Source organism: Balaenoptera physalus (assembly GCF_965194825.1).
Source record: "Balaenoptera physalus genome assembly, chromosome: 16".
Taxonomy (NCBI): domain Eukaryota; kingdom Metazoa; phylum Chordata; class Mammalia; order Artiodactyla; family Balaenopteridae; genus Balaenoptera; species Balaenoptera physalus.
The window spans coordinates 36,962,969-36,976,070 of NC_138898.1; the positions used below are offsets into that span (position 1 = coordinate 36,962,969).

Below are 13,102 nucleotides of genomic sequence, written 5' to 3' on the forward strand. Positions count from 1 at the left end.
CTGGAAAATGCTGCAATATTATCAGCCAAGGTTTCCTGATCATTTGCCCCAGATTTATAATAGTCAAATATAGACTTTGGAAGTATGGATTTAGCATGTTGTTCATAATCACTGATGCAAACAAGCCGGGTGAACATTTTCCTGTTGCGAACCCTGGGATGTTTTTCTTTTTTTTCCCTGTGTTACTTTCTACATCCTGACAATTCTGTTATTTGTCAATTATTAATAGACTTTTTCCAAAGTTCAGATTTAGTTGTCTGTTGTGTACATTAAGAGAGCAAACATATGCTTAGACTTTGAAATTTTATTTTCAGCTGTCTGCCAAAGAACAGGTAGTACACCTAAGCCACAAGAAGTTGGGTTGGGGAGGCAACAGGAGGGGATTAGGTGTTTGTCACATGAAAAAGGCAGAAGAATGAGTAAAAATTAAAAACCTAGAGAAGTACTTGCCTAAAGCCTCTCTTGGCTCAGTTCTGCCTAAGGTTGCTTCTTCCCCGGGGCATGTGACTTTGCTGCCTAACAGGTACTGGAATGGGCTGCCCACTCATTTTCATTCCATATTTGGATCATGCACATATATGAAAAAGAGCTTATGAAATGAATGAGGCATCTGTTACTGGAAGGGGGAGCCCTTCCAGGGCCCGGGAGTGGACCCTTGTCTAACACTTGGAAATGAATTGTCTGAGGAGACACACATACTGACAAAGCAAAAGACTTTATTGGGAAGAGGCGCCCAGGCGGAAAGCAACAAGGTAAGGGAACCCAGGAGAACTGCTCTGCCACGTGGCTCGCAGTCTCATTTTATGATAATGATAATCTTGTTAGCTTTCCAGATAGTCTCTGGCCAGTCATCTTGCTCGTACCCATATTTGATCTGACTCAGCATCCTTCTTAACTCTCCTCTTGCCTTCTTGCCTCGCACCTCTCAGCCAAGAAGGATTCCAGTGCAAGGTTTCTGGGAGTTTGGCAGAAAATATTATGGGCTGACGTCTCCTCCTTCCTTTTGGCCCCTCTCAAATTCTCCTGGTTAGTGTTCGGCAACAGCACTGTGTTCCTTATCAGGACCTCCTGTTGAGACAACTCATGCAAGCCATTTATCATCATGCCTGGCCAAGGCAGGCGGTTTCGGTCCGTGGTTCCCTAACACATCCAGTAAATGCAGGGTGTCTACACAATATGAAACTCAGCCGATTATAAACATTTGGCTTTAACAAGGAACATTAAGGCCAAATTTACAGTTAATTCTTAGAATCTTATCTTGCTCTGGAGAGGATGCAAGCAAGTGCCAGTCCAAAAGACCACGTGATCTCAATCCAAATTTCACTCAGTCATGGAATGAACACCTGGGGAAGATTCGTATTAGTAAGAAATGACTCAGAAAGCAATGGCTTTGACATCAGTTAGACCTGGTTTTCAATCTGGGAGCCCCCACTTAAAGCTGCTCACGTGCTGTCCAGCAGCTGAATTCCAACTGCCTACACCTCTATGAGAATGCTCTTTTAAATTTGGAGCCTGCTTTTCCATCCACATGGCATGCTAAAGTGCTATGGAATCAATGCTCCCTGGAATAATCCTCCACCGAGGGTTTAGTGGAATTGGTATATAAATACCAAATCCCTCACTCCTCTGGGTTAACTCATAGGTGGGTGTTCTACAGTGCAGGCTTCAGTTGCCCGCAAGTGTTGGTAGGCTGCTAAGCCACCATGTGTCGGCTGCCTTCCCTTCCAATCTCACTCCCCTACCCTTTAATTTAATCAAAGAGCTTTACGCTGTTAGGATTAGCATTGAATTATAGATAGGTTTATTCCTAAAGTTCACAAATGCTTACTTTTTGCTTCAGGGTAGTGATAACTAAATTGACCCTAAAAATACTATTGGAATGTGAAATTCTGTTAATATGTTAAGGAAGTTCTAAAAGAAATAACTCCATCACACAGTTAACAAAATCATTATGAAAATTGATCTGAGATCTTACTTGCTGCGAGAACTGATTCAAAAGTTGCATATTAAAGCAAGACCTTTTATTTACATATTCATTTATTTGCAACTTCGACACTTATTAAAACTTTTAGCACCTTGCAATTAAAGTAATTTTGATGCAGAGGCAATTTAGCATTCTAGAATGAACCTTAAACAGGCCAAGTGCTTGAGAAACTAAAGGAGATAAGGGCCAGTGCTTCCCAAAGGGTGGCCCTGGACCAGCAGTGTCAGCCTCACCTGGAAACTTTTGTTAGAAATGCAAGTTCTCAGGCCCCACCCCTGTCCTGCTGAATCAGAAACTCTACAGCCTTTTGTGCTGTAACAAGCTTTCCAGGTGACTCTGATGTACAGTATGGTTTGAGAACCACTGCTCTGGCTCGACTGAGAGTAAAGGAGGATTTATTTTAAGAAGCTTGAATTAAAAGAAAAAGAAAAAATTCCACTCTCATCTGTAGTAATGCAGCCGACAGCTGATTTGGTGTACAAACCATCTTTGTGGATAAACTAAATATGGTCCCCACATCGTTTCATGAACCTCTTGGTGGAGAGAACTAAAAGAAGTGGGTGGAGTTTAGAACTGCTTCTGTTAATTTGTGATAATTACGTTGTTTAAATATCTCACATTTTTTCAGAGACAGTACATTCTGTAAAACTCCGCTCTAGGCCTCTGTGAAGTGAGAAGCTGAGGACAAAACAGGACAAGTTCAGGCTTTGTTCAAGCTGCTAAAGGTTGAGCTTGCCCACACCGCCACCGACTGCCCAATTTGGGAATCAGGATGGTAAATGGCCAGGAGATGGCCTCTGCTGCTGGATTTGAGCTAAAAGATAGAGGGGTTTTTTGCTTTTTTATTTTTTTTTTTACACTGGACTTTCTTTATTCATGTCAACCCTTCTTAACATCCCAATAAAGTATTGAACAGAATAATGCCTCACTGTCTCCGCAGCTCTTGGGTATTTTCCAAACCATGGGGAACTCTCCTCTTGCCTTCATCACAAGGAAAACTCAAGCATGAGCTCTAAGAGAACTCCACATCCTCAGTTGGATCTTCCCTCACTTGTCTCAAGATGTGATGGAGACTATTGCTTGAAGGATGTCTTATTTCCTGCTTTTAGCCTTTCAGAGGCTTTTCATTTTCAATGAGATGTAGCGTAGGTAGAACCTTAGTCATCTTCACTGTTCTAAGCACTAGAAGGGGCTAGAAGGGGCTGTTCACAATTTCACAAACACCAATACCTAGCGAGACACCAGGCCATCCAGGATAGCTGAAGGGATTGCCTCTTACAAGGGTAAAAAATATTTCACTGTGAGTTTGTTAGCCGGAAACTGGGTTTGCCTCTTGGTGGGTGTTGAGACAATAGACAAAATCAAGCCAACGATCAGGAGAAGGAAGGATTTATTATTACTTGCGGAAAGTAACGAGGTCTTTCCCAAAGCAGTGTCTCCCCTAACAGCAAAATTGGGGAAGGTTTTTTTTTTTGGAATTTTATTTTAATTACTTTTTTATACAGAAAGTTCTTATTAGTTACCCATTTTATACATATTGGTGTATATATGTCAATCCCAATCTCCCAAAACTTGGGGAAGTTTTAAGCAAAGGGTAAATGCATATTCATGAAGGAGCTGGAGCAGAGGAGAATTCAGCATAGAATTAGAACTTGGACAGAGTCCAAGTTTTAGTTGATTGAAGTTAGGAGGGTCAACTTCATCACTCCATCCTTCACCGGGGTGTGGGGGGGCGGGGGCCTTAGTTCCTACAGAACTCAAAGATACATTATTATATATATCCCTTGAGGAGGAACTAGGACGCTGCTTTATCACTGCACTATTGTTTGACTGTTTTTTCTCTGTTCCTGAATTCCTTTGTTCCCTTGAGACCATTAATTACCAAGACCTTTTCAAGGGCAAGCATTGCAGCCAGGCTTAGATCACTAAATGGCTCAGGCCAAAATGGCTTCTTTTATGTCAGAAAAAGAGAAGCCAAATATGGTCTTTTCCTCTGGGGACCCTCCTACCCTATCTGCCTACAGTTTTACTTTGCATTTTCCTGATTATTAATGAGTTTGATAATCTTTTTTATGTTTGTTTAATTGGCTTTTTATGTTTTCCAACTTGTGAAATGCTTGCTCATGTCTTTGGTGAATTTTTGTATTAGATTTGTTGTTGTTGATAGTTAGAATTTCTTTATGTACTTTGGATACATCTTTTGTGGTTATACATATATAAGGTACATTTTTACTAAGTTCTTGACGTTTTTCACGCACACAAAATGCCAATGTCAATCTCAAAGCTGCCTGATTGAGGGCATGTGATTAGATAGTCCCCATTTTCTTTCTCTTCCTTCCTTCCTCCTTTTCTTTCTCCCTCTCCCCCTCCTTCTCTTTGACTTCATCTTTAACTTCATTTTCTTTCTCTTCTTTTTCTTCTTCTTCTTCCCCTTCCTCTTCTTCCTCCCCCTCATTCTCTTACTTTTGTTCCTCTTTTATCCCCCTCCTTATTCTAATTAGAGTCAAGTTCTAAACGGGCAAGTTGCCTCTAGCCAGGTGAATTTTTTTTTTCTGGTTCATCCGCTAAATGTGTTGCCCTTTGAGGTCCTGGCTTTGAGCTGCGATGAAAGCGTGCACAACTGTTATAAGCTTCTGGAAAGGTTCCCTCTTTCATTCTGTGCAAAAAGACAGGAATTTGCAAGCAGTCTCTGGCAGTGGTCTGAAGATGGAGATGAGGTGCAAAGAATTGTCTTGTGCTTCTCCACTACACTGGTTAACATCTTTTTGAGTATCCACCTTGAAAGTGATATGGTTTATCTTCTGTTCCCCAAGGTCCATGAAGCAATTAAAATAGAAATCCAATTCAAGGGTTCAGCACATGCCCTTGGAAGAAAAGTGGCTCTGCTTACCTCTCTGGGCTCTTGCTGTCATTCAACTTTGGTCTGTTTATTCCTTACTATTTTATGAAGATGCCAATGCCTTGTGCACTGTGCTAGTCATTATTGCTCTTCAGCAAATAGATCTCTTGTCTTCCAGGCTCATCCTAGGATTGAATGTCCTGATTTACATGTGATATGGTAGGGTCATAAGATCTGTTGGCCAAAGAATCATGGATGGAAATGTAGTGTGTCAATTCTGGGATACAGAATTTAATTGGAACTGAAACCTTCTGGGCCTGTTGTTTCCTCTGCCATGATAACTAACAGTATTGATACCAGACAGGGCCCTGTGGGGCTCCTGGGCACAAAGGCTTTCTGTGTCCCCCCTTTCTTTGATTACAGGAAATAGCTTTCATTTGGCCTCCGTGACCTTCCCTGAGTTCCATGGGGCAGATTCAAGCAGTTGTTAATTCGGGAAGAGAGGGGATGCAAGACAAGGGAGAAACAAACAGTCAAGAGAAACAATAGTACAGCCTTGGGGCAAGGTCCTTGTTCCCCATCAAAGGATATACACAACAATATCTTTGAGCTGTTTTGCAGATACTGAAACCCCCTCCAGGTGGGAAAAGTTAACGATTAACAATGGTATGCTGCCCACAAGCAAGTAGACCCCAGACCAGTTGGAACCTGAAGGTTGATGATGCTGACTCCTACTTACCTCACCACCAGCCCATCAGAAGAATGTCCATGAGCAGATCACATCCTCTTTGAACCATTACTATAAAACTTCTCACTGTCCTCTCCAAGTGGGGACACATAGTTTTTTGAGGCGGGAGGTCGCTGTGTCACCCTTTGCCTGGCAAAGTAATAAAGATATCCTTTTCTACTTCACCCCAAACTCTGTTTCCAAGATTCGATTCGGCACTGGTGTACAGAGAAGCTGAGCTTTCGGCATCAATTTTCCAAATAGTGGCTGCTCCAGCAGCCCGAGTTCCCAAATGGGGGCATCATGGAGCACAGCCTCTAGCCAGTACAAAATGGTTATGGAGTGTGAGCAAGAATAAACTTCTGTTGTTTTAAGACACCGACATTTTGAAGTTTTTTACTGCTGCAGTACACCCTCACTGACTTAAAAAATAGTATTAGAGAAAGAGTAACAAAAAAGAAAAAATGTTGGGTATTTGGTTAGGGGGTGAGTAGTAGGAAAACTATTAAAGTTAAGAAGGATTAAAATTCATGTCATGCAGTGGCAAAACCATTATTATTCATATCACTAGCAATAACTTGGAAGGCAGATCACGTACTTAATGAACCCCTTAACGGAAAGAGTTGGAAAGCAAATATATAGCATGAGTTGGCTACTATTTAGCTGCGTTGGGTGCATTACTACAAGAAAAAATAAACAAGCTCACAAAGACTTGTCTGATTTATACACAGGGAAAAAAAAAAGATTCCCCAAAAAGAGAGTCCAGAAATGTGGAGATTTGAAAGGCTTGCAGATGTAACTTGTTCCCAAACCCTGTCAATAAAATAAAAAATTTAAAAGATGTTTGGGTGATAAAGGTCTTTTCAAACTCAGTTCTGTGCAAGGATCAAATCTAGGGCACATCCCTCACACTCATTGTTAACACAACTGAATGAAGTAAGCCATCTCAGAGCAAGACCCAGATAAGAATATGATGCTCAAGGGCTTTCCTGGTGGCGCAGTGGTTGAGAATCTGCCTACCGATGCAGGGGACATGGGTTCGAGCCCTGGTCTGGGAAGATCCCACATGCTGCGGAGCAACTAGGCCCGTGAGCCACAACTACTGAGCCTGAGCGTCTGGAGCTTGTGCTCTGCAACAAGAGAGGCCGCGACAGTGAGAGGCCCACGCACCGTGATGAAGAGTGGCCCTCGCTCGCCGCAACTAGAGGAAGCCCTCGCACAGAAACGAAGACCCAACATAGCCATAAATTAATTAATTAATTAATTAATTAATTTAAAAAAAAAGAATATGATGCTCAATAAATCCTTTCAACAGGACAGCATGACCGGGAAAAGAGTAAAAAGGAGTGGCTGAGATATCCAAGTTATGACCCAGTCCTGCATCATCCCAAATTTAGTGACACAAAGCAAGATCTGTTTTGATATGCTCACAGATTCTGTACATCAGGAATCTGGACAAGGCAAACAGGGATGGCTTTATGCTCTTCCATGATGTGTTACCTCAGATGATATGACACGAATATATGGGGGCTAGAATCGTCTAGGGGCTAATCACTCACATATCTGGCACCTTGGCTGGGATGTCTCAAAGGCTAGAGTCAGCTGGGACAGTCAATCAGAGAACCTACAACATGAAGCCTCTTCATGTCACTAGGATTTCTTCACAGCAAGGTAGCTCAGGTGATTGAACTTCGTACATGATGGTTTAGCACTCAAAGAGTGAATGTTCTAGCAAACAATGCATAAGTTACATGGCTCTTTACAACCCAGATTCAGAAGTCACATAGCACCACTTCCTCTGCTTTTGGTCAAAGCCATCTCAAATTCAAAGGAAAGGAGACACAGACTTCAACTCTTTTTTTTTCTTTTTTAATGGACCTACAATTATATTTCAGGTGTACAAGATAGTGATTCAATATATTTTTCTTTTTAACGTCACTGACAGTTATTTATTTATTTATTTAAATTGAAACAGAGTTGGCATACAAAATTGGTTTCAGGTGTATAACATAGTGGTTCCACATTTCTGTACATTATGAAATGATCTCCATAATAAGTCCAGTAACCATCTGTCACAATAAAGTTATTACAATATTATTGATTGTATTCCCTATGCTGTACATTACATTGCCATGACTTATTTATTGTGGCTGAAAGTTTGTACCTTTTAAATCCCCTTTACTTATTTTGTCCATTTCCCTACCCCCCTTCCCTTTAGCACCACCAGTTTTTCTATATCTATGAGTCTGTCTCTGTTTTCTTCTGTTGGTATATGTGTTTGTTTTTTTAGATTCCACAAATAAGTGAAATCATGTAGTAGTTGTCCTTCTGTCTGACTTATTTCACTTAGCATAATACCTTCTAGATTTATTTATGTTGTCCCAAAGGCAAGATTCCATTCATTTTTTTAATGACTGAGTAGTATTCCATGGTGTGTTTGTACAGACACACACCACATCTTCCTGCCTTATCCATCCATTGATGGGCACTTAGGTTGCTTCCGTACCTTGGCTATTGTAAGTCATGCTGCAATGAACATAGAGGTGCATATATCTTTCTGAAATAGCATTTTCATTCTCTTTGGATAAACACTCAGCTGTGGATTGCTGGATCTTTGGTTGTTCTATTTTAAATTTTTTTAGGAACCGCCATATTTTTTTCTATAGTGGCTGCAGCAATCTGCATTCCTACCAACAGTGCACAAGTGTTCCTTTTTCTCCATATCCTCATCAACACTTGTTATTTGTTGTCTTTTTGATAACAGGCATTCTGACAGGTGTGAGGTGGTATCTCATTGTGATTTTGATTTGCATTTCCCCATAATTAGTGATGTTGAGCATCTTTTCATGTGCCTGTTGGCCATCTGTATGTCCTCTTTGGAAAAATGTCCATCCAGGTCCTCTGCCTATTTTTCAATCAGATTTTTTTTGATACTGAGTTATATGAGTTCCTTGTATATTTTTGGATATTAATGCCTTATTAGATATGTGATTTGCAAATATTTTCTCCCATTCAGTAGGTTGCCATTTCGTTTTGTCAATGGTTTCCTTCACTGTGCAAAAGCTTTTTAGTTCGATGTGTTCCCATCTGTTTATTTTTCTTTTGTTTTTCTTGCCTGAGGAGACATAACCAAAAAAATTGCTAAGACTGATGTCAGAGAGCTTACTTCCCATGTTTCCTTCTAGGAGTTTAATGGTTTTAAGCTTACATTTAAGTCTTCAATCCATTTTGAGTTCATTGTTTTATTTTATTATTATTATTTTTTTGGCTGCCTTGGGTCTTAGTTGCGGAACACAGTATCTTCATTGAGGCATGTGGAATCTTTCACTGCAGCACATGGGCTTCTCTCTAGTTGTGGCGTGCAGGTTTTCTCTTTCTAGTTGTGGCACACAGGCTCCAGGGCGTGGGAGCTCTGTAGTTGTGGCATGCGGGATACAGAGTGTGTGGGCTCTAAAGTTTTGTGGCACACAGGCTCTCTCGTTGAGGCGTGTGAGCTCAGTAGTTGTGGCATGTGGGCTTAGTTGCCCTGCGGGATGTAGGATCTTGGTTCCCCGGCCAGGGATCAAATCCATGTCTCCTGCATTGGAAGGCAGATTCTTTACCACTGTACCACCAGGGAAGTCCCTGGGTTCATTTTTTTATATATGGTATAAGACAGAGACTCAAACTTATTTTTTTGTTGTTGTTGTTCATGGCTATATTTTCTTTTTTGAAAAACATCTTTATTGGAGTATAATTGCTTTACACTGTTGTGCTAGTTTCTGCTGTATAACAAAGTGAATAAGTTATATGTATACATATATCTCCATATCCCCTCCCTCTTGCACCTGCCTCCCACCCTTCCTATCCTACCCCTCTAGGTGATCACAGAGCACCAAGCTGATCTCCCTGTGCTATGCGGCTGCTTTCCACTAGCTATTTATTTGACATATGGTAATGTATATATGTAAATGCTACACTTTCACTTCATCCCAGCTTATCCTTTCACATCCCCGTGTCCTCAAGTCCATTCTCTACCTCTGCGTCTTTATTCCTATCCTGACCCTAGGTTCATCAGAACTATTTTTCTTTTTTAGATTCCATATATATCTGTTAGCCTACGGTATTTATTTTTCTCTTTCTGACTTACTTCATTCTGTATGACAGACTCTAGGTCTACTCACCTCAAAACAAATAGGCCAATTTCATTTCTTTTTATGGCCGAGTAATATTCCATAGTATATATGTGCCACATCTTCTTTCCCATTCATCTGTTGATGGACACTTTAGACACTTCCAAGTCCTGGCTATTGTAAATAGTGCTGCAATAAATATTGTGGTACATGTCTCTTTTTGAATTATGGTTTCCTCAGGGTATATGCCCAGTAGTGGGATTGCTGGGTTGTATGGTAGATCTATTTTTAGTTCTTAAGGAACCTCCATATTGTTCTCCATGGTGGCTGTATCAATTTACATTCCCACCAACAGTACAAGAGGGTTCCCTTTTCTCCACACCCTCTCCAGCATTTATTGTTTGCAGATATTTTGATGATGGCCATTCTGACCAGTGTGAGGTGATACCTCACTGTAGTTTTGATTTGCATTTCTCTAATGATTAGTGATGTTGAGCATCCTTTCATGTGTTTGTTGGCAAAGTGTATATCTTCTTTGGAGAAATGTCTATTTAGGTCTTCTGCTCATTTTTGGATTGGGTTGATTGTTTTTTTAATATTGAGCTGCATGAGCTGCTTGTAAAATTTGGAGATTAATCCTTGTCAGTTGCTTCATTTGCAAATATTTTCTCCCATTGTGAGGGTTGTCTTTTTGTCTTGTTTATGGTTTCCTTTGTGGTGCAAAAGCTTTTACGTTTCATTAGGTACCATTTGTTTATATTTCTATTTCTCTAGGAGGTGGGTCAAAAAGGATCTTGCTGTGATTTATGTCATAGAGTGTTCTGCCTATGTTTTTCTCTAAGAGTTTTATAGGATCTGGCCTTACATTTAGGTCTTTAATCCATTTTGTGTTTATTTTTGTGTATGGTGTTATGTGTTCTAACTTCACTCTTTTATATTTAGCTGTCCAGTTTTCCCAGCACCACTTATTGAAGAGGCTGTCTTTTCTCCATTTTATATTCTTGCCTCCTTTGTCAAAGATAAGGTGACCATATATGAGTGGGTTTATCTCTGGGTTTTCTATCCTGTTCGATCGATCTAAATTTCTGTGTTTGTACCAATACCATACTGTCTTGATTACTGTAGCTTTGTAGTATAGTCTGAAGTCAAGGAAACTGATTCCTCCATCCCCGTTTTTCTTTCTCAAGTTTACTTTGGCTACTCGGAGTCATTTGTGTTTCCATAAAATTTGTAAAATTTTTTGTTCTAGTTCTGTGAAAAATGCCATTGGGAGCTTGATAGGGATTGCATTGAATCTGTAGATTGCTTTGGGTAGTATAGTCATTTTCAAAATGTTGATTTGTCCAATCCAAGAACATGGTATATCTCTCCATCTGTTTGTATCATCTTTAATTTCTTTCATCAGTGTCCTATAATTTTCTGCATACAGGTCTTTTGTCTCCTTAGGTAGGTTTATTCCTAGGTATTTTATTCTTTTTGTTGCAATGGTGAAATGGATTGTTTCCTTAATTTCTCTTTCTGATCTTTTGTTGTTAGTGTATAGGAATGCAAGAGATTTCTGTGCATTAATTTTGTATCCTGCAACTTTACCAAATTCATTGATTAGCTCTAGTAGTTTTCTGGTGGCATCTTTAGGACTATCTATGTATAGAATCATGTCATCTGCAAACAGTGACAGTTTTACTTCTTCTTTTCCTGTTTGGATTCCTTTTATTTCTTTTTCTTCTCTGATTGCTGTGGGTAAAACTTCCAAAACTAGGTTGAATAATAGTGGTAAGAGTGGGCAACCTTGACTTGTTCTTGATCTTAGGGGAAATGGTTTCAGTTTCACCATTGAGAATGATGTTGGCTGTCAGTTTGTCATCTATGGCCTTTATTATGTTGAGGTAGGTTCCTTCTGTGCCCACTTTCTGGAGAGTTTTTATCATAAATGGGTGTTGAATTTTGTCGAAAGTTTTTTCTGCATCTATTGAGATTATTATATGGTTTTTATCCTTCAGTTGTTAATATGGGGTATCACATTGATCGATTTGCGTATATTGAAGAATCCTTGCATTCCTGGGATAAACTTCACTTCATCATAGTGTATGATCCTTTTAATATGCGGTTAGATTCTGTTTGCTAGTATTTTGTTGAGGATTTTTGCATGTATGTTCATCAGTGATATTGGTATGTAGTTTTCATTTGTTGTGACATCTTTGTCTGGTTTTGGTATCAGGGTGATCGTGGCCTCATAGAATGAGTTTAGGAGTGTTCCTCCCTCTGCTAGATTTTGGAAGAGTTTGAGAAGGACAGGTGTTAGCTCTTCTCTAAATATTTGGTAGAATTCACCTGTGAAGCCATCTGGTCCTGGGCTTTTGTTTGTTGGAAGATTTTTAATCACAGTTTCAATTTCAGTGCTTGTTATTGGTCTGTTCATTTTTACTTTTTCTTCCTGGTTCAGTCTTGGAAGTTTGTATTTTTCTAAGAATTTGTCTATTTCTTCCAGGTTGTCCATTTTGCTGACATATAGTTGCTTGTAATAGTCTCTCATGATCCTTTGAATTTCTTCAGTGTCAGTTGTTACTTCCCCTTTTTCATTTCTAATTCTGTTGATTTCAGTCTTCTCCCTCTTTTTCTTGATGAGTCTGGCTAATGGTTTATCAATTTTGTTTATCTCCTCAAAGAACCAGCTTTTAGTTTTATTGATCTTTGCTATTGTTTCCTTCATTTCTTTTTCATTTATTTCTGATCTGATCTTTATGATTTCTTTCCTTCTGCTAACTTTGGGGGTTTTTTGTTCTTTCTGTAATTGCTTTAGGTGTAAGGTTAGGTTGTTTATTTGAGATGTTTCTTGTTTCTGGAGGTAGGATTGTATTGCTATAAACTTCCCTCTTAGAACTGCTTTTGCTGCATCCCATTGCTTTTGGGTTGTCGTGTTTTCATTGTCATTTGCCTCTAGGTATTTTTTGATTTCTTCTTTGATTTCTTCAGTGATCTCTTGGTTATTTAGGAGCATATTGTTTAGCCTCCATGTGTTTGTATTTCTTACAGTTTTTTCCTGTAATTGATATCTAGTCTAATAGCATTGTGGTCGGAAAAGATACTTGATATGATTTCAATTTTCTTAAATTTACTGAGGCTTGACTTGTGATGCAAGATATGATCTATCCTGGAGAATGTTCTATGAGCATTTGAGAAGAAAGTATTCTGTTGTTTTTGAATGGAATGTCCTATAAATATCAATTAAGTCTATCTGGTCTAGTGAGTCTTTTAAAGCTTGTGTTTCCTTATTTATTTTCATTTTGGATGATCTGTCCATTGGTGAAAGTGGGGTATTAAAGTCCCCTACTATGATTGTGTTACTGTCAATTTCCGCATTTATGGCTGTTAGCATTTGCCTTGTGTATTGAGATGCTCCTATGTTGGGTGCATAAATATTTACAGTTGTTCTGTCTTCT

The 13,102-nt window shown here is 39.5% G+C and overlaps 1 protein-coding gene across 1 annotated transcript in view; it reads right to left on the reverse strand.

Moving 5' to 3' along the window:
- Positions 1 to 13,102, reverse strand: part of HAO1 (hydroxyacid oxidase 1) — a 91,865-nt gene that overhangs the window by 61,592 nt on the left and 17,171 nt on the right. The window contains exon 1 of the mRNA XM_082428234.1: positions 1 to 13,102. This exon is cut by the window's right edge and continues 17,171 nt beyond it. Coding sequence (XP_082284360.1) covers positions 1 to 137 — 137 coding nt within the window. The 5' untranslated portion in view covers positions 138 to 13,102.